Below are 23318 nucleotides of genomic sequence, written 5' to 3' on the forward strand. Positions count from 1 at the left end.
TGAACTTTGTTGGTTACTGTGTCCTTTCCACGAACGATACATAATTACGTGACACAGTACATTTTATGGTGCCGTGATCAGGATACGACCGAAGTACGATCACAAGTGCGATCACGTGCCGAAAAAATGAAAACATCACAACCACAACGCGACATGAATTCAGGTCAGTTGTTTAAAACAATTATGGCAAACTTGGAGAGGGAATTTCAAAATTTATAAAGTAGAAAATGAAAGTAAAAGGCGTCATGACAACGAAATTTTTAAGAATTGTTTTAAAGAATTTTATGTAGTTAGATGTTAAACATAATAAGGATGATAATAAATTATGTATGAACAAATTTTGCAAATATAAAAATCATGCCAATTTTGCATTTATCGGTACATTTTTATAAATAGCGGTGAATCGAGAATAAAAAGAGATATTTGAGTTTTACATTATTTTTATGAGTTATGGAAATCATTAAATTAAAGTTGTACACACAGAGAGTATTTAAAGAATTTTTATATATTTTTGGTATTGTTAGAATATAGGATTAGGTACGGACTTATGGTTTTTTGCATACCAATATATTTTAAATTGTTAGAATGTTTGTAAATTTTCATTAAATTAAAATGTACGAGAAAAATAAGAGTATTCAAAACAGTTTTGTTTATTATTTTAATTAAGAAAATTTGTGGATGATTTTATTTATTAATATAATAGAAAAACTCGAAGAAGGAACAAATATAAAAAATATTCAAAGAATTTACCTAGTATTTACATTGGCAGAATTAAGAATTTAGGAATTAAGATTATTTAAGACAGTTTTGTTTATTATTTTAATAAAGAAAATAAGGCGGGTTTTGTTTATTAGAATGATAAAGAAAATTAAAGAGGACGAATAGATAAAATTATTGGAAAATTTAAAAATAGTTTTCCGAATTGTAAAAGAAAGAAAATAGGAAATAAGAAAAATAATGTTGATTGCGAATATGAATAGGGCAGACACACAAAAATTTTTTTTATGTAAATATGTATATACGTCATTGTGTTGATGCAAATATATGTAGGATATCGGTAATATTGAAGGTCTTGAGTAATTTTAAGTAAGAATTTAATGCGATCTGACGCGTATAGCGCAGTGAAAATATAACGATATGTACGCATTAAATTTCTAATATAATTGTTTAAGGGTTACAATTATATTTTATGAGCACGGCTGACTGATCAGCGTTCGGACATACCGAGCCCGAGGTTCTGATAACCTTAGCGTCCTCATGAGTAAGAGAATTTATCCCTGTGCCATCGAAGCAAATTACGCTATGGACAGAAGATGCGATGTCGCATAAGAATTATTTGAGTTGTTCGATTAGGAGCAAAGACCTGAATTTTGAAGTATACCGATACGTGTTCTTATATTATGAATGCATATATATAAAAGTCTGCCTTGTCATATTTGCGCATTTTTACAAGTGCACAGGTCAAACATGTCAATAAATCTATGCCCAACGGCAAAACTATAGTGATAAAGATGAGGGTTATGAAACCATGATATGAACAGGTACGTCTATCATTACCCATTACTCTAGGTCAATAAAGTGGCGCGCGCCTGTCAAAGATTTAATGGCTGCACGTGCGTAAAATGATTATGCCTAAGGCGGTACACAAGTCATATTAAGTAAATGGCTTGTCAGATGTCAAACTGTCATGTACTTATCCGAAGTTTGTTTTGAGGAATTGACTTATATTTTTTCGTTGTAAAGAATTTATTTTTTTGAATAAGATATCACAGTAAGTTGTCATGACGATATTTAACAATAACTAAGGGGATATTTATAAATGTTTGCCATGATTTTGAACAACTGATACTTGTATCACCACGACGCAGATAAAAATATCGAGATTTGAAGACAACGCCGAAGAAGAGCGACTTCGCGAGACAACGCCTTCCACAACGAATAGAAGAAACAAACAACATAATTAGAATGGAACATCACGGCGTTTACTCTCAAAGTGAATACCTGGTTCTATCGCTAAAAGAAGACCAACGCCAGAAGATTTCGAAGGACAACAAGTGACGCAACACTGGACACAATACTTGTGACGTTAAACACTATAGAGTAGATGCAGCCGTTCAACTGTTTGACGTGCGTAGATAACGCATTTGGAATGATACTTCCGAGGCTTAAGACATCAAGGAGAACACTGCTATAGTTAATACCTCGTGAGCATTATGGCCAATAGAAGATCTTAATGTCCCAAGAGAAATGAAGACGCTGGAACCAAGAACAAAAGTACAATTAACAACAACAGAAACAACAATGCGATCACAAAGGTTTTAACAGACGTCACAATTGATTAGCAACGCGGTACGCATCAACACCATATCCAGAGACAACATCACGATGGATTCAACAACAGAAACAACGACGTGATGACGGCTGGTTCAGCGACAAAAACAACAGAAACCACGATGACATATCCAGCCTCGATGTGAACCTTGATACGCAGATGAGTGCAACCGACCACGTGCGATCTGCCTACACAGCTTGGCGATAGATAGAGCTTCTTCACGACAGCAATGGTAGATAACATCACCCATGAATCAACATAGACAGAAAACAACAAACCAAGACATCTACTTGACAGCAACAGGTACATATTCAACCCGGGCAATACCTTCTTCGAATGGACAGCACAGGAGGTCACTAGTCAAACAACGCCTGTAGTGTTACGTGGACAATCGATCAACGTCATTTAACATTGATACATGATATTGTAAGACACTTGTCATTCAGGATTTGATCTTTCTAAAGATTTTAAATCATAAAATATAAAATCTTTCTTTAATGAAAATGAGGTGTGTCGCATAATTGATGTATTTCATGTCGCATAATTGGTGTATTTCATGTATATTCCTTGTTCGGTGTAACTGAATACATAATATCTGTCTTCATGAAGAAATGCATAAATGGGCATCATATGTCGTCGTCAAATTAGACGAAGAAAAAATGCACCAAGTTATGGCCCATGGCTGGGTTCACTAATTTGTTATGTCTATTGTAAGCACATGCAACACTGTTAATTTGTGTATATTTTCATGTTAAATGACAGGTGACAGTTAAACAAACGTGGTCTCGCTTAATTATTGGCATATATATGCACAAGATATGTAAGTCACACATAAAGCCATCCCGTATCAGGTAATTCAACTCATGTTAAAGTCAATCATCCAGACAGCCGTCACCCAATTTATTTGTCCATTATTGTATAAATTGGCATCTGCGTTGTATGAAGGACAGTCTTACTTAAACGGCCGAACATACAAGTCGCATTATTGCTGGCTTTCGCGGGATGGGCCCATTGCGGGCTTCGCATGTATCTTGTATTTGACAAACATTTTGGAAACGTTGTGTTGTGTTAATAAGCAGAAATAAAACGCAAAGAAATCAGAAATGAACTTTGTTGGTTACTGTGTCCTTTCCACGAACGATACATAATTACGTGACAATTTGTAACATTCTTTGAATTAAAATACTAAAGAGCCCATACGTATTCACATTAGTTTAATGTTTTATTAATACATATGGGTAAAGTGTGATGTTTTGGCGCCTTTAAACTGGTTTTAGATTGCCTATGCTATGCTTTTTTAACCCTCCGAAGCAGCGACCCCTCTTGATTTAATGTGTTTGTGTTTGCTATTTGTTTTTTCCTGTGTCTAAATTTAAGGAATGTTAGTTTTCTGAATACAACTATTTGTAATAATGATCAGAATAATCTACCTTTTGAAATTTCAGCTTTGTGTATCCAGTAAGTAGAAATGTGTTTAGATTGTATTCTGTACCATACCGGATATGTTAATATGATGCAAAGTTTACGTAAAACTTAAGTTTGAGTCTTCAATGCTTGGCGAATCATATATAAGTATTTCATACTCATGTTTAAGTTGAGGCTTATATATTAGTTATGTATTCTTTTGTTCCCATTATCGTTCAATTTTTCTTGTAACTGTCAAAGCATATTGTTGAATAAAATCCAATGCGAGAACAATCCCTGTTCGCTTCCAGTTTTATTAACAGAAAAGTATATGGCATTAATTTCGCTGTTACAACAGAACCGTACACCTTTAAAAGAATTCTGCTTGTATTTGCATTCAATTACAAGTATAACAAGATATATCAAAGTGCAACGTTATAAATAAACGTAATCAAATTGATACCAGTCTATCACAATCACACAAACACTTTTTGAAATGGGGCCGTTTTATTATGAACAATTTGATGAACTGAAATCATTACCTTTCGGTGCTACATATTCGGGCTTTATTGGAGCAGAAGGATATCGTGTGTAATAATTAGTCATTGATGCATCTGGCTGGGGTAGTATTAGTAAGTAATTGGGATGTCCTTCAACCCCGTCTTGGTAAGCAGACCTTGAAACACGACGTAACTTTTAGGTTGTTATTGAAGAAATCTAACAGAGAACTTGATCGGACATTTTGTATTTTTCATACGAAAATATCTTTTAGGCAGACAATATCCAAAAAGAAAAATTAATATAATCAGGTTAGTTGCAAGTTGTATTCAAAGAAAGACAAAACGAACTTGATTTCAAAGACTAGAAAATGTGTTTTCTTATTGACAGTTTGAATTAAGCATATTTAACACTTTTTAACATTTTAAAAAGATATTGTAGCTACAATTTGGGGAAGATATGTATTCGCGACATACCGCATTATTCTTAAGGACTTTTCAACAGTAAATCGGCGAAATCGTTCATGTTTTTGCAGAAAGAACACTTGAGGGAGAGGGAGACGCGTTCCTCGGACATCATCAAACATGGAGTTTATATGAGTCACGTTCTGAGAAAACTGGGCATAATGCATGTGCGTAAAGTGTCATCCCAGATTAGCCTGTGCAGTCGGCACAGGCTAATCAGGGACGACACTTTCCGCCTAAATTGGATTTTTGCTAAGAAGAGACTTCAATTAAACGAAAAATGTCATAAAAGCGGAAAGTGTCGTCCCTGACTAATCTGCGCGGACTGCACAGACTAATCTGGGATGACACTTTACGCACATGCATTATGTCCATTTTTATCAGAACACGACTCATATTTATTTGGTCGGGTATTTCATTGACGTTCAAAAACACTCATGAAAACTAAAGTCATGCGTAAAAACTCACACGCATTCAGAAACGCTGTGAGTGTAGCTGCTCGGGAACATACTATCAGAAAAAGTGCTTAAATATATACAGTTCATGCACTAAGAAATGCCAAAGAATGCGAATGTGTTCAAACATTCATTGGCATAAAAATTATGTAACGATAGCAATTTAAATATCAAATTTAAAGATTACGTACAGGTTTTGAGGTGTTGCGTGCGTTTAGTTTACATAACATTCTAGATCAATATTTCTTACATTTTTATTAATCTAGCGAGGTTTGGATCCGTAAAACGCAACTGATCCTGTATTCGAAAATGGCCTAATATTTTATTGGTCCAATCATGTTTTCTTTTTATGTTATTTCTTTATTTATTATAAGAATTCCATATTTATTGAATATTTGACATTGCCAATTAGCTCGAGATGAAGCTTAACAACGAGAACATCAATTTATGTTTCGGTATGTTGGCCTACTACATAGGGATGATAGAGGGCAGTGTCGTGTTGAGTAAATATATGGTGTTTATTATGTATGTGGGGCGCACATTACCTCAAATATTTCTTCGTCAAAGACTGTCGATACGCACTATCATCAAACTAAAGGGGCTGGAGACACAATCTTCACTTACAGACGCAACTTCATATATTTCATTTCACCAAATATTCGTTGGTTCGAAACTGCAACATGTCACAACAAATAACGGTCCTCACTGTTCCATTGGATAAACATTGCGTTTTTGAGCTAGCCACTAATTTTTTTGTGTTTTTACATAACGTTTCACTTCGTACAAGAGTAATGTATTCTCACAGTTGGAATGTTCTGGTTTACCAAATAGCAATTCACGGGCACTGAGAGCATGATGCGTGTAAATACTCGAATAAATAGCTCGATTAACTCAACAAAAAAGTAATATTCAGATTCATTAGGACAAACACATGAACACATTTGACTTTCGCGTATTGATATATAGACCACCATTTATATCGCTGCATTTTTTCTAATTCTGCATATAACTTCAAAACTATAAACATCCACAATGGCTGAAATAAAGTTTAAAACCAAGTACATTACCAAATCCTTGCTAATTCTTTCCTTCAGCTGTTCTCAAACGCAACACGATTAAATATGCGCAGAAAAATTCAACATGCACACGCTAAACTTGATTTTTTGTATTACATCAGACTTTTTTGCAACATCCTAAATCCATAAAAGTAGAGCCTATCCTTCAGATCATTCAATGATTACATTAAATTTAAAATTTAGTATTTGTTTTCATAAATCAGGGTTATGGAAACATAGTAACTCCTTACTTTCCGGTTTTGCTTGTGTACAGGAAATAAATATATAAATACTGACGAATTGTTTATCAGTATGCTACACAAGAGTATCATTTTAAAAATATAAATGAAATACCCGACTTTGAGTAAGAAAGTTCTTTATTAAATAAGATCGCAATAGCTTATCAGGTATGGCTCTTTCCGCTTCTATGGTATTTTCGCTTCTATGGTATTTTCGCTTCTATGGTATTTTCGCTTTTATGGTATTTTCGCTTTTATGGTATTTTCGCTTTTATGGTATTTTCGCTTCTATGGTATTTTCGCTTCTATGGTATTTTCGCTTTTATGGTATTTTCGCTTCTATGGTATTTTCGCTTCTATGGTATTTTCGCTTCTATGGTATTTTCGCTTTTATGGTATTTTCGCTTTTATGGTATTTTCGCTTTTATGGTATTTTCGCTTCTATGGTATTTTCGCTTCTATGGTATTTTCGCTTCTATGGTATTTTCGCTTCTATGGTATTTTCGCTTTTATGGTATTTTCGCTTCTATGGTATTTTCGCTTTTATGGTATTTTCGCTTCTATGGTATTTTCGCTTCTATGGTATTTTCGCTTCTATGGTATTTTCGCTTCTATGGTATTTTCGCTTTTATGGTATTTTCGCTTTTATGGTATTTTCGCTTTTATGGTATTTTCGCTTCTATGGTATTTTCGCTTCTATGGTATTTTCGCTTTTATGGTATTTTCGCTTTAAGGAAGTCTCTTCCTAAGATAAATCCAGTTTAGGCGGAAAGTCTCGTCCTTAATAAGCTTGTGTGGACTGTACAGGCTAATCTGGGACGACACTTTAAATACATGCATTTAGCCCGATTTTCCCAGTGCTAGGCTCGTATCCATTATGAAGACATAATAAATATTTCATGAAATTCTCTTCGAGACAACCAGTGTTGTTTATACAGTGAATCAATGTGGTAATTGTGACAATTGTCTTTAGAAATGTCATCGAGTGTGTTCTAGAAGTGTGGTTAAAATAACTTTTTGAGGCGATAACAATATCATTGCAGTTTACATGTAAACATGTTTACAATCGAAATGACATTTAAGACGAACTATATTTGCACTTAAGTGCCGCATGTGCATCCATATTCTGAAATAACATATTGAATATTTATATATTAAATATAACTAATGCCCGCACGAGTACACTTAAATAAAGTTGTTCAATGCAAAGTGATAAATAAACAATCATTCAAAATCTGGCAACACGATGCCATAAAGCATTCTATAAAATGGACACATTAATACAATTCAACAAATAATAATTTCGCTTCTACGTATGTGAATCGTCCGTACTTTTTAGTCATGTTGATAGTTTATGGTGATATACATGTGTACGTTCTACACAAAATAGTGCCAGTATTGAACTGCTGTAGCTTAAATAATTTTATAACATTTGGTCTCTTAGTCGCATTATGTATTACCAAAGAGAAACAATATCCCTATAGATGATCTGTGATTGAGTTTCATATAAGTGGTCGACTTTGGAACATTCCTTAACTCAAACATATACGTATATATGGTCTTTGGAGGTATTATAATTAGCGCCAATAGCTTGTCGTCTAAATAATGTTATAATAATTAATATTGATTGAGGAAAAAAAATCCTTAAAGACGGAGAGAACGGGGCTTAATGCATGTGCGTATGGTGCCGTCCCAGATTACTTGTGCAGTCCACACAGGCTTATCAAGAAGGGTACTTTCGATTTTATGGTATTTTTCTTTGAAAGGGAGTCTCTTTTCATCAAAAGTCCAGTTTATACGGAAAGTGCCGTCCCTGGTTAACCTGTTCGGACTGCAAAGGCTATCTGGGACGACACTTTACGCACATGCATTAAGCCAAGTTTTCCCAGAACGAGGCTCTCATAAAGATGGGCATAATATTGTGTAACTTATAGCTCTAGCTTCATCGGCATCTCGCAATTATGTATGCTACGATCGGAAATACGATACAACTATTCGCATTATTCGCATTATCTGGGTCGTGATTTTATGTAATATTTCCTGAGTGTTTCAATTTAACGTATAGATAACAATTTTAAAGAAGCTGAATTTTCTGGTTTAGGTTTTGCTGTTATTTTACAATGACTTTGATCCATAGTAAGTATAACTTACATAGAAGTAAACAATACACAAATATCCAAACTCTGTTCTTTTCATGTTAATTTATTTCAATCATTTTCGTTCGCTTATGTGTTCTGAATGAAAACCACTTAAGTTCACTTGAGCTATTAAAAAAAAACAATTGTACACGGTTTTTGTTCACTTTTACCATTACGTTTTATACCATGCGTATTATAAAAGCAAGGAAAATATATCAGACAATGTGCCAGCTTGGGTTTTGAACTCTGGGACCTCTGGACGCAGACCTAATGCGCTACCACTACAAGAAGGACATTTTATAATGAACATACTGGTTAAAAAACTATACTAGTTATACCCGTTTTTGCTAAATTAACGATGTAAAGTGTTACAAAGGTTTTTTTCTGATTTTAATTAATTGTTTCCAATAGATTAATATATTTTTAATTATCAGGAGTATAAAATTGTTTGTCAGAATAAAATGTATAGATTCTTTTTTTAATATATAATTTGTTTTCGAAAATTTTCATTTTGTGAATCTGTGAAAAATGCATTAATGTATAATTCAATTTTCAATTTGTTAACAAAGTAACTTATTATAATAGTATGTACTGAAACGCTACATCAGACAACTATTATTTACTTATACATAATTGCCTATTATTTGACCATACTCGAATACATTATAAAGAAGTGAAACTCCAGATGTCATCTTCTTTCATGTCAAGATAATGAAACTGACTAAAACATGTAACTAACTGCAAGTTTTGTTTTACAGTTAACGCTCTCATTCGTATGATGTTTTTCTGTGATCACTTCATATTCTTAGAAGTAATTTACACTTCTTATATGTATGCTAGGTTGCATTGCTATTTTGACCGATACACAAAAAGATTAAATATATCACAATGTCTAATGGAGAGTAAGTTGGTTCCTTTTTCCAAGTTCCTTTTTCAAATAAGGAATAAGGAACAGTTACTATTCCTTCTTCAAACTCAACATATTTAATATAGGATTTTAAAGAAAATAATGCATATACCAGTCTTAAATTTATCAAAACAAAATAACTCGCATACGTTTACTTTATGTATTACGTTACATATTCGTGTTTCTTCTTCGCGCTTGTATAGGATTTCATGTTTAAACCGAACCGGCATATTCTTATTCAAATACTAACTTCACATCAACAAAACCTAAAGCATATAACATTGTTTTACATGTATGTAATATAAAAGTGCAATCTGGTACATTTCAACATTTTTGTTTTTATTTATAATCCCGTTCCTTTTCGCGGCTGAATAATGAAAAGAGAACCAGTTCCTTATTCCATGTTCCAGCCGAAAAAAGAACTGGCATGTTCTTACTAAAACATCAATAAAATTGATCCAAAGTAAAACACATATAAATGAATATCATAATACCAAAAAAGAACTGTAATGTTCTTTCTATAAGTTATAAATCAAAATGAACCAACGAGTGACATAAATCAACGAAAGTTATTGAAAATGTAGGTCGGGTATAAAAAAATTATTGCAGTATATTTCTACTTTGATTTATTTAATGATAAACTAGTTCCTTACTTGGTTTAAATAAGGAATATGGAACTGGTTCCTTTTTCCTTATTCAAATCGAATAAGGAACTAGCATTTTCTTACTTAACAAATATATTTATATGAATAAAGAGACGCATAAATAAAGGAAAAGCACTGTAAATGTAGGTCAGGAATAAAAAAGAAAAAATATTGCAGCACATTTCTTCTAAGTTCTCTTTAATTTATAATGATAATCCAGTGCGTTTTTCGCGGCTGAACAAGGCAAAAGTAACCAGTTGCACTATCTAAAAATATGACTGATAACCACCGAGAACAGCGCCATTTTGTCGGTTACCACGACCTTCAATTATGTGCCAATGTTGAAGGTCGCCGGATGTAACGTAAGCATCATAGAGCGAGAAAACGCGCTTTCGGAGATTGAAGATCTCTTGAAATAAAAACACCCAATTACAGCAGTGTAAGTTTTGGTATTAAATTAAAAACAAATACGAATACTTATATACCAAGTTTCATGATCAAATCCCATGTAATATTTTAGAAGTGACAATTTCTATAAAAAATTGATCTGCAACTTGACCTCGGTTGAAACAATAATGTTAATAATATCTCATTTCTTCTAACAATACTGTAATTAAAAAATGAATTATCCAGTTTAGCGGACGCATTGGGACAGATGGACGGGCAAATCTTTTTATGAAAGAGCGATAGTGAACTAAAACATTAAATGTTCTAAATGGACGAATGAAATAACTCCAAGAAACATTCATCAAATGTGTAAATCAATATTGATAGTGTCTATCATTTTAAGTGCATGTTGTGTGTTTTTCTCTAGCTGTTAGTCTTCAAAATAGAACGAAGCGATAAACAACATCACGTGTGTTGAACGTGCTGCTGATAGCTATTGGCCGTTATATGAACCATGCAGTCAAATATTTCACTAAAGAAGATGACTCCTGCAAAGATTATACATTTAAATTCACCATAAATCTCACGAATCGAAGGAAAAAAAAACATGCTTCACGCGGCTGTTTTCTGACCCTTCCGAAATTCAAGAGACCTACCAAACTATATTTCAACCCTACAAAAAGTGTACTATTTCACCGCAGCGTTTTATTTGGAAAAATGGGTTATGGTATTGCTTTATAAACAGTTAAGGACTTTGTTACGTACTTTATTCCACATAACAAAAAACACCTCAATATCACCCAATAGCATATGTATTATTTGAATCGAAGTTCATTGTACGTATCTATCAAATGATGAAACAAAGTTAAGCCTTATTTAAAAAGTTATTAAACATGTAAAGGAAGTCTGCGCCTGTGAGCTTTTGACAAAAACATAAAGCAAATTTCAAACCATTTTTAGTGCGTAAATACTGATGTGCTGAAGGGATATTAATCTAAAATAAGTTGTGGCAAAAGCAATTATGTAGTATTCATTATTTAGCAACGATATATCAGTTTCGCAAAAAAAGACAATATATATCCATAATGTAAACGATACTATATTTCGTGAACATGTCTTCATTACAACTTAATAATAAACTGGTGTTTATTTGGGAGAATCACAACGATACTCGCAATATTTGTCTACAGAAATGTAAACGAGTTTCTTGTAAGAGTTGTTAGTTATTAATCTTGAAGGCGATAACAATATACTTGAAGTTAAGACGCCAACATGTTTCCAATCACAATGATATTGAAGACGAATACCATGGTGGCCTCATGTCTCCCATATACATTCATATTCGGAAATAGTTTATTCCAAAATACTGCTGTTCTCACGTGAATATGCTTAACTATATCAACATTCGTTAAATGTGTCTATCAATGGCGGTCTATTGCATTTCACACGAATAATGTATTATTATGTTCTTATTTGAACGAAAATGATCTTCTGATTCAATACGTTTGACTTACTTATAGTTACGTATGTGCTCTTAACGCTTCACGAATAAATGCGTTTGTCTTCTAGTGCATTCCAGAACTGCGGATGGCGCAAAATGTGATAATTTGTCCGCGGTATATAAGCTCTCAAAAACGGAGACGTTGTCAGTGCAGGCTGCAGAGTGTCTAATACGACAGTGTTCTTTATCCAGCGTTGGAATGCAATCGCATTAACTACAAGACTTAACAATACGTTATAAATTGACTTAATTAATTAATTAAGCGTTAAAGCTTTAAGGCAGCGACATTATCATTAAAAATGGACTTAGTGGAAAAAGTGCTTGATACGGCTACGGAGTGTTACGAAACAACGAAAGATGGAATTGTTACGTGTATGGAAAAAATTCAGTCAACCAGTCGGAATGTATTCGAATCCTTTTTAAATTTTGCTTCGTATGCGTCTTCCGGTCTAGAGGATGCAAAATTGTTTGGAAATGTTAACAAAGAAAAAAAACACGCTGACAATTCAAACGGAACGATGCTAACAAAAACTTCACAAACAACACGGTACAAACAAAGAAAGCTCGACACATGTATTCCACGTGATGAATTGCTACCAATTTTGGGAACTTCGAGCAACGATTCTGGGATGTATACAGCTGCTTCAGTTCAAATCAGCTCATTGAAACATAGTAAATTTAATAAATTTAATATCAACGCAGAAACTTCGTACAACAAGACAACGGTAAAAATCTGTACTGGCCAAGAAGCGCCAAAGATGGACGATTCATCGGTCAGCAATGCCATCAGAAGTTCATCGTTCATTCCCGTAAAGGCCATTCCTCAAAATATCTCATCAAGCTCGATCCCATCCGCAGAACGTAGTTACAAAGGAGTTCCACATTCCCCTTCACCCTCGACGTTTTCTACAGGAAGCACGGCCACAGGAAGAAGACAACCGCCTTCTGGCCTTGACGCATGCGCTCTTGTCGGCTACGACCCGACCACCATTCTGACGCATTACGCGAAATCCCCGATAGAGAGAACGACGTCGGTCGACAAGCCCCATTTGCGGAGATTGAAACGTATTCTTGCAAATTCTGGGTCAACAGTTGCTATCGCGGCCTACTGGAAACTGAAAGCGGTGGCAAAACGTCGGCACTAGATTCCGGTGCTTGTGTAAGCCTATTACTAAGACATTCATATTCAGTTCTATACATAGAAATCTATGATGAGAAAGGCCGCATGCGATTCGAGAGGTCGCACCCAGTGCTTAAACATGACATTGACATGACCATCTTACATTGTCTACCATGACAAACATACGTCGAGGACGGAATCCTCTCTGCATAGCGTCTCTGAGTTGCTACATTTTCTTGCTACGTATAGTGCGTAATACATTATTTTTTATTATTTGTGTGCCGAGTGTCCCCGAAATCCCTTACATAAGCGTCATCAAAAGGAGATCCAGGAAACGTCACTTTCAAGACAAGAACCTGGGTCTTCTAGTTCAATGCCCCTTGATATATTATCTCCTACAAAATATTTCAATGAGAACAATTAAGATAATTATTAAATTATTAGCAACGCAGTTGTAAATAGCCATATTCTATGTTAAAAATATATTCATCGTTCATAGATATTTACATATAAAATGTTAGTGTTATGTATTGTAAAGTTAGTAATAGGAAAAGTTAGTTACATGTAATGTGCGTTTGAACAAAAGTGTACCATGGTTTCTATATTGTGAGTTTTACTGCCTGTTACATTTGACCTAATGAATGTCGCTATGTCAATAGTGTACAGCCTTGTCTATAAGAAGTATACGCCGTTTCTGTATTGTAATGTGAATATTATCGTAACGAATGCGTTCAATAAATAATATCAACTACTTGTGATGTTTTGTTGTGCATTGCCAGTTGAAATTGGGACAGTAAATATTTAAGTTAAAACTACAAAGGTACGAATTTAGTACAGTAACACGAAGGTAGCCATAGAACTACTTTGGTAGTTCAAAGGTGTGAAACAGTTACAATTGGCGGTCATTAAATATTGAGATGGTTCGTTCAAAATCAAGACCAGAAAGTTAGATTTCTTGGACCTCATTTGATGCAATACACTGTGATGTAGCAAGTTAATACAAACACATATCATTGCGGTCATGTCCCCAGGGTGTGGACAGTATTGATCATAAAGGTCGTGCTCTCCTGTAGCAAAACTATGAGCCAAGGAGATGGGAACGAAAAATGCTTGTTCTGGGATAACTGGGCTTAATGTATGAGCGTAAATTGTCGCCCAAGATTGCCATGCAGTCAACACAGAATAATCAGTGACAACACTTTCCGCCTTAACGGAATGTTCTTTTAAAAGAGACTTAATTTAAACGAAAAGGGAAAAGGCCTCGTTAAAAGCCCAGAATACTGGTTATCGTGGCCTGTGAAAACATGTTCAGTTTGTACTTAACTTTGCTTGGCCTGTTCTATTGTGAGGGATTGGTATGTGGAGAATGCACGCTTAGCATACGGGGACTTGGTAATTTCCTGATTTGAGTAAGGCGTAGCAAATACATCGCTTGAGGTCCCAAAAAAAAATTGTTTTTTGATTTTATTTCAACAGTATTTCATTAACATCATGGTGATCAAATAACCAACTTACACGGTCCAGGGATCGAACCAGTATGTCGGGATTCTTAGATTTACCCATTAAACTTAACTGCTCTGTAAATGTTTCAAACTCGGCTGAGATATCAGTTGGACTTACGTTTTGAGCGAGTTTCAATACAATTTGGCAGTTAATGTGGCCTCTTGAGTGTTCACTAGCTTTGTATTTTATTTAACTTACTTGCCTAGTTTTTTTTTTATCCCACATGACACACATATGAACACAGCATGGAAGTTCTAATAATAAAGTTTCATGAAGAATTGACAATAGCTATGTTCTCTAAGAGTGGTAACAAGCTTTTTCTTTAACATGACTTAGTTTTAAACGCACGTTATCCAATTTCCATTTTTTTAAAGACATGATTCGGACAAATGTTATGTTGCGGCTTGAATGCTCACAAGGTAAATGTTGACTACGAATACTGGCTGATGAAGAAAGGCCAATAACAAAAGCCAGTCAAGAGCATGGTGTGCTCAGCGGCCAAAAATATGAGTGAATAATCAAATGGTTTAACTTAGCTTTTATTTAGCTTAAGAACATTTCTCATAATCGAAACAAACAATTTGAATCATAAAATTAACATAAACATTAATCAAATACCGAAATATTTTTTCTTGCGCAAAAATACCTTTCTTACTCTCAGAACATGGAACATTTTTAAAACACTTCTAAAACATGCGCAACAAATACAAACATGACAAGGCTCAATTCATAAATACCGGTAGTGTAATTAAATGCATTCTTAATTGTAATTCCACTACATACAGTGAAAGTTTTAGGTAATAATTGAACCACATCAGCGCCTGTTATCTATAACCTCCTAGGCAACATTTTAAAAACCAATGCTAAATAATAAGAGCATTATCAAGGTTTCACTTAAGCAATGCAAGTGTTTAAAAGGTTTCACTATTGATATGACAAACAACTGCCCGCCATTTTTGCGACGAACCGGCCAACAGTTTTTCTTTCACAATTGTGTCCCTGATTTTTGGCTAACAAATACTTCAATATTGTTTTTACAATTATTATTTTTAAGTTCAGATTATATAGCCGGATAGGAGATAGACTTGCTGCTGATAAAATATTTATTATATATGTATATATAATTCCGCAAAGATAGCATAACAAGAGCTGTCAGAAGACAGCGCGCTCGACTTTTGAGTGCTTGACAGTATAACGTAAGCCATCATGGGGAAATTGTTCATATTCAATAAGGTCAAGGTAATATAGTCATATTCTAATTGGAAGAGGACCACAATTAAAACATATTGATCGCTAATGTTTTAAAGAAGTGGTACATTATAGACGATTCTGAGTTCATGTATATTTTCGACAATCTATTGAACATTTGTAAAGACAAAACAAACTAATAAGATTATATTGTAAGTTTGATAGCAATAGCTTGGGTGGGATGGTTGGACAGTCTTTCAAAAATAAAATAATAAAATTAGATATTTGTGTGTTTTTTACTATGTTTAAAAATATTTTTGTGTGGGAGGTGGAGAAGGGGAATAATGTGAGGGTGTAATCATTTATTAGATGATATTTCAAAAATAAGAAAAAAAAGAAAAACAAAAGTATTTTTAATTTTTTTTTTGGAGGGGGGGATTCTGGGGTGGGGAGTGGGGGTGGTTAAGGTAGAGTCCATTGTGGTATGCCAGGTAAGTGTTGTTTTGTCAAAGTATGAATCAAATCTGATCCTAAATAAAGAAGTAATGGCGATTTAAGCAAAATTCATTTATTTGACAGTGAGATTGAAGGTCATTCAAAGGTCAAGGGGAAATTCAACTTGCCAGTTACAGTACCCTCATAAAAGTAAGAAAGTATTTGAAGTTTGAAAGCAATAGCCTTGATACTTTAGAAGTAAATTTCACAAAATTTAACAAAATATTCAAAGTTACAAAGTCAAAAAAGGGCCATAATTCTGTAAAAATGACAACCAGAGTTATGCAACTTGTGCTGTACAGTCCTCTTATGATAGTTAGCGAGTGTTCCAAGTCTGAAAGCAATAGCTATGATACTTTAGGAGTAAAATGGACCAAAACACAAAACTTAACAAAATTTTCAATTATAAAAGTATAAAAGGGGTCATAATTCTGTCAAAATGCTATTCAGAGTTACATAACTTTGCCTGCACAGTTCTCTTATGATAGTTAGTAAATGTTGCAAGTATGAAAGCAATAGCTTTGATACTTTAGGAATAAAAGGGACCTAAACACAAAACTTAACCAAAATTTCAATTTTTTTAGTATAAAAAGGGGCATAACTCTAAAAATAATGCTGACAGAGTTATGCACCTTGACCTACACAATTGTCTTGTTGCCATAAATAAGTGTTCCAAGTTTGAGGTTATTATCTTTGATAGTGTTAAAGTTATTTGACTTTTAAAAAAAAAAGAACCGACGCCGACGCCGGAGCAAGTAGTATAGCTCTCTTTTTTCTTCAAAAATTGAGCTAAAAACGGATGTTCTTACCAAGTAACATGGAAGATTGGAAAAAAAAAATTACTTCTAGAGTGTCAACAAGGTTTCACTAAAGCCATATAGGAAAAACCTCCCCGGGCCCTTGGTGGCCATGTTTTGTTGTGAACCAGAACCATTTTCAATCTCAGGCGAGACATCATTTGAATAAATGTTCTGACCAAGTTCCATTAAGATACTAGTTAAAATGTGACTTCGTAGTGTTAACAAGGTATCACTGATTCACTATGAGCTGTATTAATAGGAAAACTGACCCAAAACCATGGTGGCCATGTTTTTCGACTGCAATCATAATTGAACGCAGCCAAGACAGCATTAGAATACAAGTTCTGACCAAGTTGAAGATTCTAATATAAATGTGACTTCTAGGGTGTTTTTGTTTATCTTTGTATTTAATTTGAACTTATTCCCAAAATTTTGACCTCACCTGATACAGTTTCACACTCGGCCAAGATATTATACGGACAAATGTTCTGACCTCGTTTAATGAAGATGAAAAATAAACATGGCTTCTAAAGTGTTAACAAGGAAAATATTGATAACTCACAACAGACAATGGGCAATCACAAAAGCTCAAGATGAGCATATTGTGTTGAAGTGAGATAAAATGATTTAAGAATAACTGCCCAACCCCCAGGTGGCAATATTTTTCCAAAGACCAGAATTATAACCTGAGATACCACTAGGCTTAACAAGTTACTAATAGCATATTGGGAAAACCGTCCCAGCCCCTTAATTGCGTCTATGCTTAATAACATACCAGAAACATTTTTCAACTAAGCTATCATAAATATTCCGACCAAGTATCAAGATTTGACTATAAATGTCACTTCTAGTGTTAAAGTTTTATTAAAGCCAAATTGCGAAAAACCATCCCGTCCCCTGGCGGCCTTACATTTTATCGACCCTAAGCCATTTTAAACCAGTATTTTTTGTGGAGTAGTGGATATGGTGATCCATTTGTGGAGTAGTGGATATGGTGATCCATTTGTGATCAGGAGGTCATGGGTTCAATCCCCAATGTGGGAGTGTTCTTTAGATTTCTCCCAAAGACACCAAGTACTGGTTTTACCCAGGCCCAAGACTCATTGTATAGTCAAAGTTTGTTGATGCTCCAGAGGAGCACTGCATTTAATGGGAAGGAAAAGGGTCCCTTTGCAATTTGCAAACATTGCATTATTTTTACTTATTTGTTTTCAGGGATTTTATTTGATTTTGGAGAAAGGGCCTGGCCTTTTTTGAGGGAAAATAATCGTGCATAACACCGGATTTGGGGGAAAAAAATGAAAGACTTAAATAATCAGTTTAACATATTGTACTATTTTTAAAACAAATTCAAGGCAACAGATAATTTAATTATTCAATATTTTTTCTATTTTCTACACTGGATCAGATTAACTTGTATTATTAAAGGTTACAAAATTATTTTTTTAAGATATCATTGTCTCTGGGCAAATCTCTGTAAGAGAGGAAAAATTTGTCTAGGGGAAAGGGCCGAAATTCGGCGGGTCTCAAAGAAGGAAAAAAAACACATGGTTTTGCTTACAAATACTCGAAATTGAGAATATAAGTGATTTCAATGTTACATTTACTAATGTTCAGCTTAAAGAACGTGATGGAAGATAACTAATTGTTGAGATTTATACAAAAAAATATTTTTACAATTTTGAACGAAAAGAAACAACAATGCAAACTCAACTGCATTTTAATTAGAACAAATGTTCTGAACATGTTTCACAAAGATTAGCCTATAAATGTGATTTCTAGTGTTAACAACCTTTCTCTTTAATTTGAGCTTGTGATTTTGTTTTTGGCCTCACTTGACCCAGTTTTAACAAATCTTCCGAATATCGATAAGTTTAATAAATAATAAATAAAGATTGGACAACAAATGTGGCCTGTAAAGTGTTTACAAGGTAAGTGTTTACGTGGGATGATACAAAACACACAAAAGACAACAAGTATCATAAAAACATCACCACAATATAAAGAAGTGAAACTCCAGCTGCTGGAGCAGTATTGAATTTTCATTAAAAACAATTAGTTGGTCCTTTATTTAAGGCAAGTGACCGATTGCCCAAACAGTACAAAACAGCACAATACAGCACAATACAAACCAACATAAACACAAAAGCATATTGAGCTATGTTCAAATAAGAGATTTAATTCTTATATTTATTCTTAAACTACAATTTAAGAAAAAGAACCACTCTGGTTAAATGTAAATTCACATCCACACACCTAACACTTATACAGGCTCTCTCGTGAATTCATCATGTGTCATTGTGTGCTCAATGACTGCCCCAATCTGGTTAAATGCATAACCACACACCTGACAAAATTAAATTCTCTCTCCTGTATGCATCCTAATATGTGTCATCAAGTTACTACTCTGGTTACAGGCATAACAACACAACACACATTTAAAAAGTTATTCTCTTGTATGCACCCTCATGTGTTTCTTTAAATGACCACTTATGTTACATGCATAACCACACACTTCACACTTGAACGGTTTTTCTCCTGAATGTATCCTCATGTGTGTCTTCAAAGTACTACTCTGGTTACATGCATAACCACACTCCTCACACTTGTATGGTCTCTCCTGAATGTATCCTCATGTGTTTCTTCAAAGTACCAGTCCTGTTAAATGCTTTACCACACACCTCACACTTGTATGGTCTCTCTCCTGAATGTATCCTCGTGTGTTTCTTCAAGTCACCACTACTGTTACATGCATAAACACACTCTTCACACGTGTACGGTCTCTCTCCTGAATGTTTCATCATGCGTGTCTTCAAAGTACCGATCTGGTTATATGCTTTACCAAACACCCCACATTGGTACTGTCATTTTCCTGTATGTATCGTCATGTGTGTTTTTAAGTTACCAGTCTGGTTAAATGTTTTACAACACACCTCACACTTGTAGAGTCTCTCACTTGTATGTAACCTCATGTGTGTCTTCAAAGAACCACTATTGTTACATGCATAACCACACACCCCACAATTGTAAGGTCTCTCTCCTGTATGTATCCTCTTGTGTGTCTTCAAAGTACTACTCTGGGTACATGCATAACTACACTCCTCACACTTGTATGGTCTCTCTCCTGTATGTATCCTCATGTGTGTCTTCAAAGTACTACTCTGGGTACATGCATAACCACACTCCTCACACATGTATGGTCTCTCTCCTGTATGTATCATCATGTGTGTCTTCAAAGTACTACTCTTGGTACATGCATAACCACACTCCTCACACTTGTATGGTCTCTCTCCTGTATGTATCCTCATGTGTGTCTTCAAAGTACTACTCTGGGTACATGCATAACCACACTCCTCACACTTGTATGGTCTCTCTTCTGTATGTATCATCATGTGTGTCTTCAAATGACCACTATTGTTACATGCATAACCACACTTCTCACACATGAACGGTCTTTCTTCTGTATGTATTGTCATGTGTTTTTTCAAGTTTCCAGTCTGGTTAAATGCTTTACTACAAACATCACAAGTGTAAAGTCTTTCTCCACTATGTAACCTCGTATGTTTCTTTAGAGACCCACTGTTGTTGCATGCATCACCACACACCTCACACATGTACAGTCTCTCTCCTGTATGTATCCTCATGTGTCTCGCCAAGTTACCAAGCCGGTTATATGCTTTAACACACACCACACACTTGTAGAGTCTCTCTCCTGTATGCATCATCATATGTCTCTTTAAATGACCACTCTGGACACATGCATAACCACACTCCTCACACATGTATGGTCTCTCTCCTGAATGTTTCATCATGTGTGTCTTCAAAGTACTACTCTGGGTACATGCATAACCACACACCTCACACTTGTATGGTCTCTCTCCTGTATGTATCCTCATGTGTGTCTTCAAGTTACCACTCTTGTTACATGCATAACTACACACCTCACACTTGTACGGTTTCTCTCCTGTATGTATCAACATGTGTTTCTTCAAAAGACCACTATTGTTACATGCATAACCACACTCCTCACACTTGTATGGTCTCTCTCCTGTATGTATCCTCATGTGTGTCTTCAAGTTACCACTATTGTTACATGCATAACCACACTCCTCACACTTGTACGGTCTCTCTCCTGTATGTATCCTCATGTGTCTTGCCAAGTGGCCACTCTGGTTACATGCATAACCACACTCCTCACACATGTACAGTCTTTCTCCTGTATGTTTCCTCATGGGTGTCTTCAAGTTACCCCTCTGGTTACAAGGCTGTGTTGCAGTATACATGTTTGTAACTTTCTGAAAAATAAAAATATTAAAAAGTGGACACATTTAAACATAAAACAAGATATGTGTTTGTCAGAAACACAATGCCCTCCTTTTGCGCCGCTTTGAAGCCATATATTTAACCTTTGACCTTGAAGGATGACCTTGACCATTCACCACTCAAAATGTGCAGCTTCACGAGATACACATGCGTGCCAAATATCAATTTGCTATCTTCAATAATGCAAGTTATTGCAAAACTTTAAACAAGGTTAAAGTTTTGGGACACACTCAATGAATGACAGACAGACAGGCCAAAAACAATATACCCCCTCTTCTTCCAAGAAGGGGGCATACAAATAAATGAAATTTGAACCCATTATTTATCTTTTACTCCAATGGACAAAACGACAATATGAAAACATACACTAATTGATCTTAAAAAAGTGACCAATTGTTAAGCCTCATGATAATTGACATCGTGACCCAGTTGTTCGAAACCTGGGTAAATTTTAACCCTGGGATAAATGTCAGATGAATTTAACCAAGGGTTAATTTTTTGGTTAAGTGTTGTTGCATCATGTTGGTTAAATTTATCAAGCGTAATTTAACACTGGTCTAAAGGTTGGTTAAAATTTATCCATGTAAACAAACAAAATAGCCTAATTTTATTTGTATCGCAATCCACGTAAGAATCGCCAAAATTCTTTGAATGTTGTGTTATATGACGATGAAATGCTGAATCGATATTGGTTCAAATGAAAATGTTAAAAGAATTTGTAATTTAAATGGCGGAAATATGGAAACTTTTACAAAGCATTCCATGCTTATATACCATGCTTGCTATAACGTTTACAAATGGCAGGTTCAAAATAATTCGCTTTCTTTACACTCAAGATCGCGTACAAGGTTTATTATACACATTTTCATTCCCAATTTATTTACAGAATCACGAAAAATGCCAAATACAATACATAAAATACATACTTATTTCAATGATCTATAAACATTTAATAGATTGAATATAACTGATTTAAAATTTACGATTTTATAATGATATTAAATCTTTTTCTCAGAATATGCTGTCCTATTTATAACTTGACGACATGTCGGCCATATTGCTTTTACAATGGATTATGGGATATGTGTAAAAGTTAACCAGTGGATGAATTTACCCAACATGAATAGTTATCCAGCCTGGGTAAATATTTCCAGCAATGCATTTATCCAGCCTGGTTAGTTACCCAGCTTGGATAACTTTAACCCGCGGTTAGAGCTAACCAAGGGGTTGAAATAACCTAGTGTACGAACAACTGGGTCCAAATAGACATCAAACCTTCTCCATTGATATATTTAGGTCTGAAGAGCAAGTTCTTGTCTCCGACGATACCAAGTTCTCTGGCGTAGTCATCTCCATACCAGACCAGCAGTTCCTCTCCTTTAGCTATAAGAATATTTACAAGTTATTTATGATAAAAGAGCAAATCTATCAACAAGTGAACCCTGTATCTTTCATTTTGTCAAATACCGACCAAACCCGGTATTATTAGCAAAGTCTTTGCCCCGGTCCCGATTGGAGCTCTAATTCGTTCTCTTTAAGAACTTTGATATTAAGTCCTATTTTTTTTTCATTTTAGATGATGATCCAAGGAATTTTGCGTGAAACAAATGTACATAAGTTGCAACTAAACTATTTTTTTGCGGCATTGTTGAATATAACATGATCAAATCGCAAAGAAATTGCCTTGCCAGAACACTGCATACACCATTATTTTACATAAAATACACAATAATTCACACAGAAACGGGTTAGACCCCACAGAAACACCAAGTACGTGTACACAAATTTCTGGTTAGTTCCTAAAACTTGTGTAATATACTTTATTAAGTATCAGAATGATGGAGTCAATCTTAAACTCTTTGCAT

General features: G+C 34.7%; 1 protein-coding gene across 1 annotated transcript in view; it reads right to left on the reverse strand.

Annotated features, from left to right (window-relative positions):
- Positions 1–15173: 15173 nt before the first annotated feature.
- The window catches only part of LOC127869272 (zinc finger protein 91-like), a 40566-nt gene continuing 32421 nt past the window's right edge, over positions 15174–23318 (reverse strand). The window contains exons 2-3 of the mRNA XM_052411695.1: positions 22729–22836; positions 15174–21425 (exon numbers count right to left, since the gene is read on the reverse strand). Coding sequence (XP_052267655.1) covers positions 19995–21425; positions 22729–22809 — 1512 coding nt within the window. The 5' untranslated portion in view covers positions 22810–22836 and the 3' untranslated portion in view covers positions 15174–19994. The remainder of the gene's footprint in view (positions 21426–22728; positions 22837–23318) is intronic.

This window comes from Dreissena polymorpha, chromosome 2, assembly GCF_020536995.1.
Source record: "Dreissena polymorpha isolate Duluth1 chromosome 2, UMN_Dpol_1.0, whole genome shotgun sequence".
Lineage (NCBI taxonomy): Eukaryota > Metazoa > Mollusca > Bivalvia > Myida > Dreissenidae > Dreissena > Dreissena polymorpha.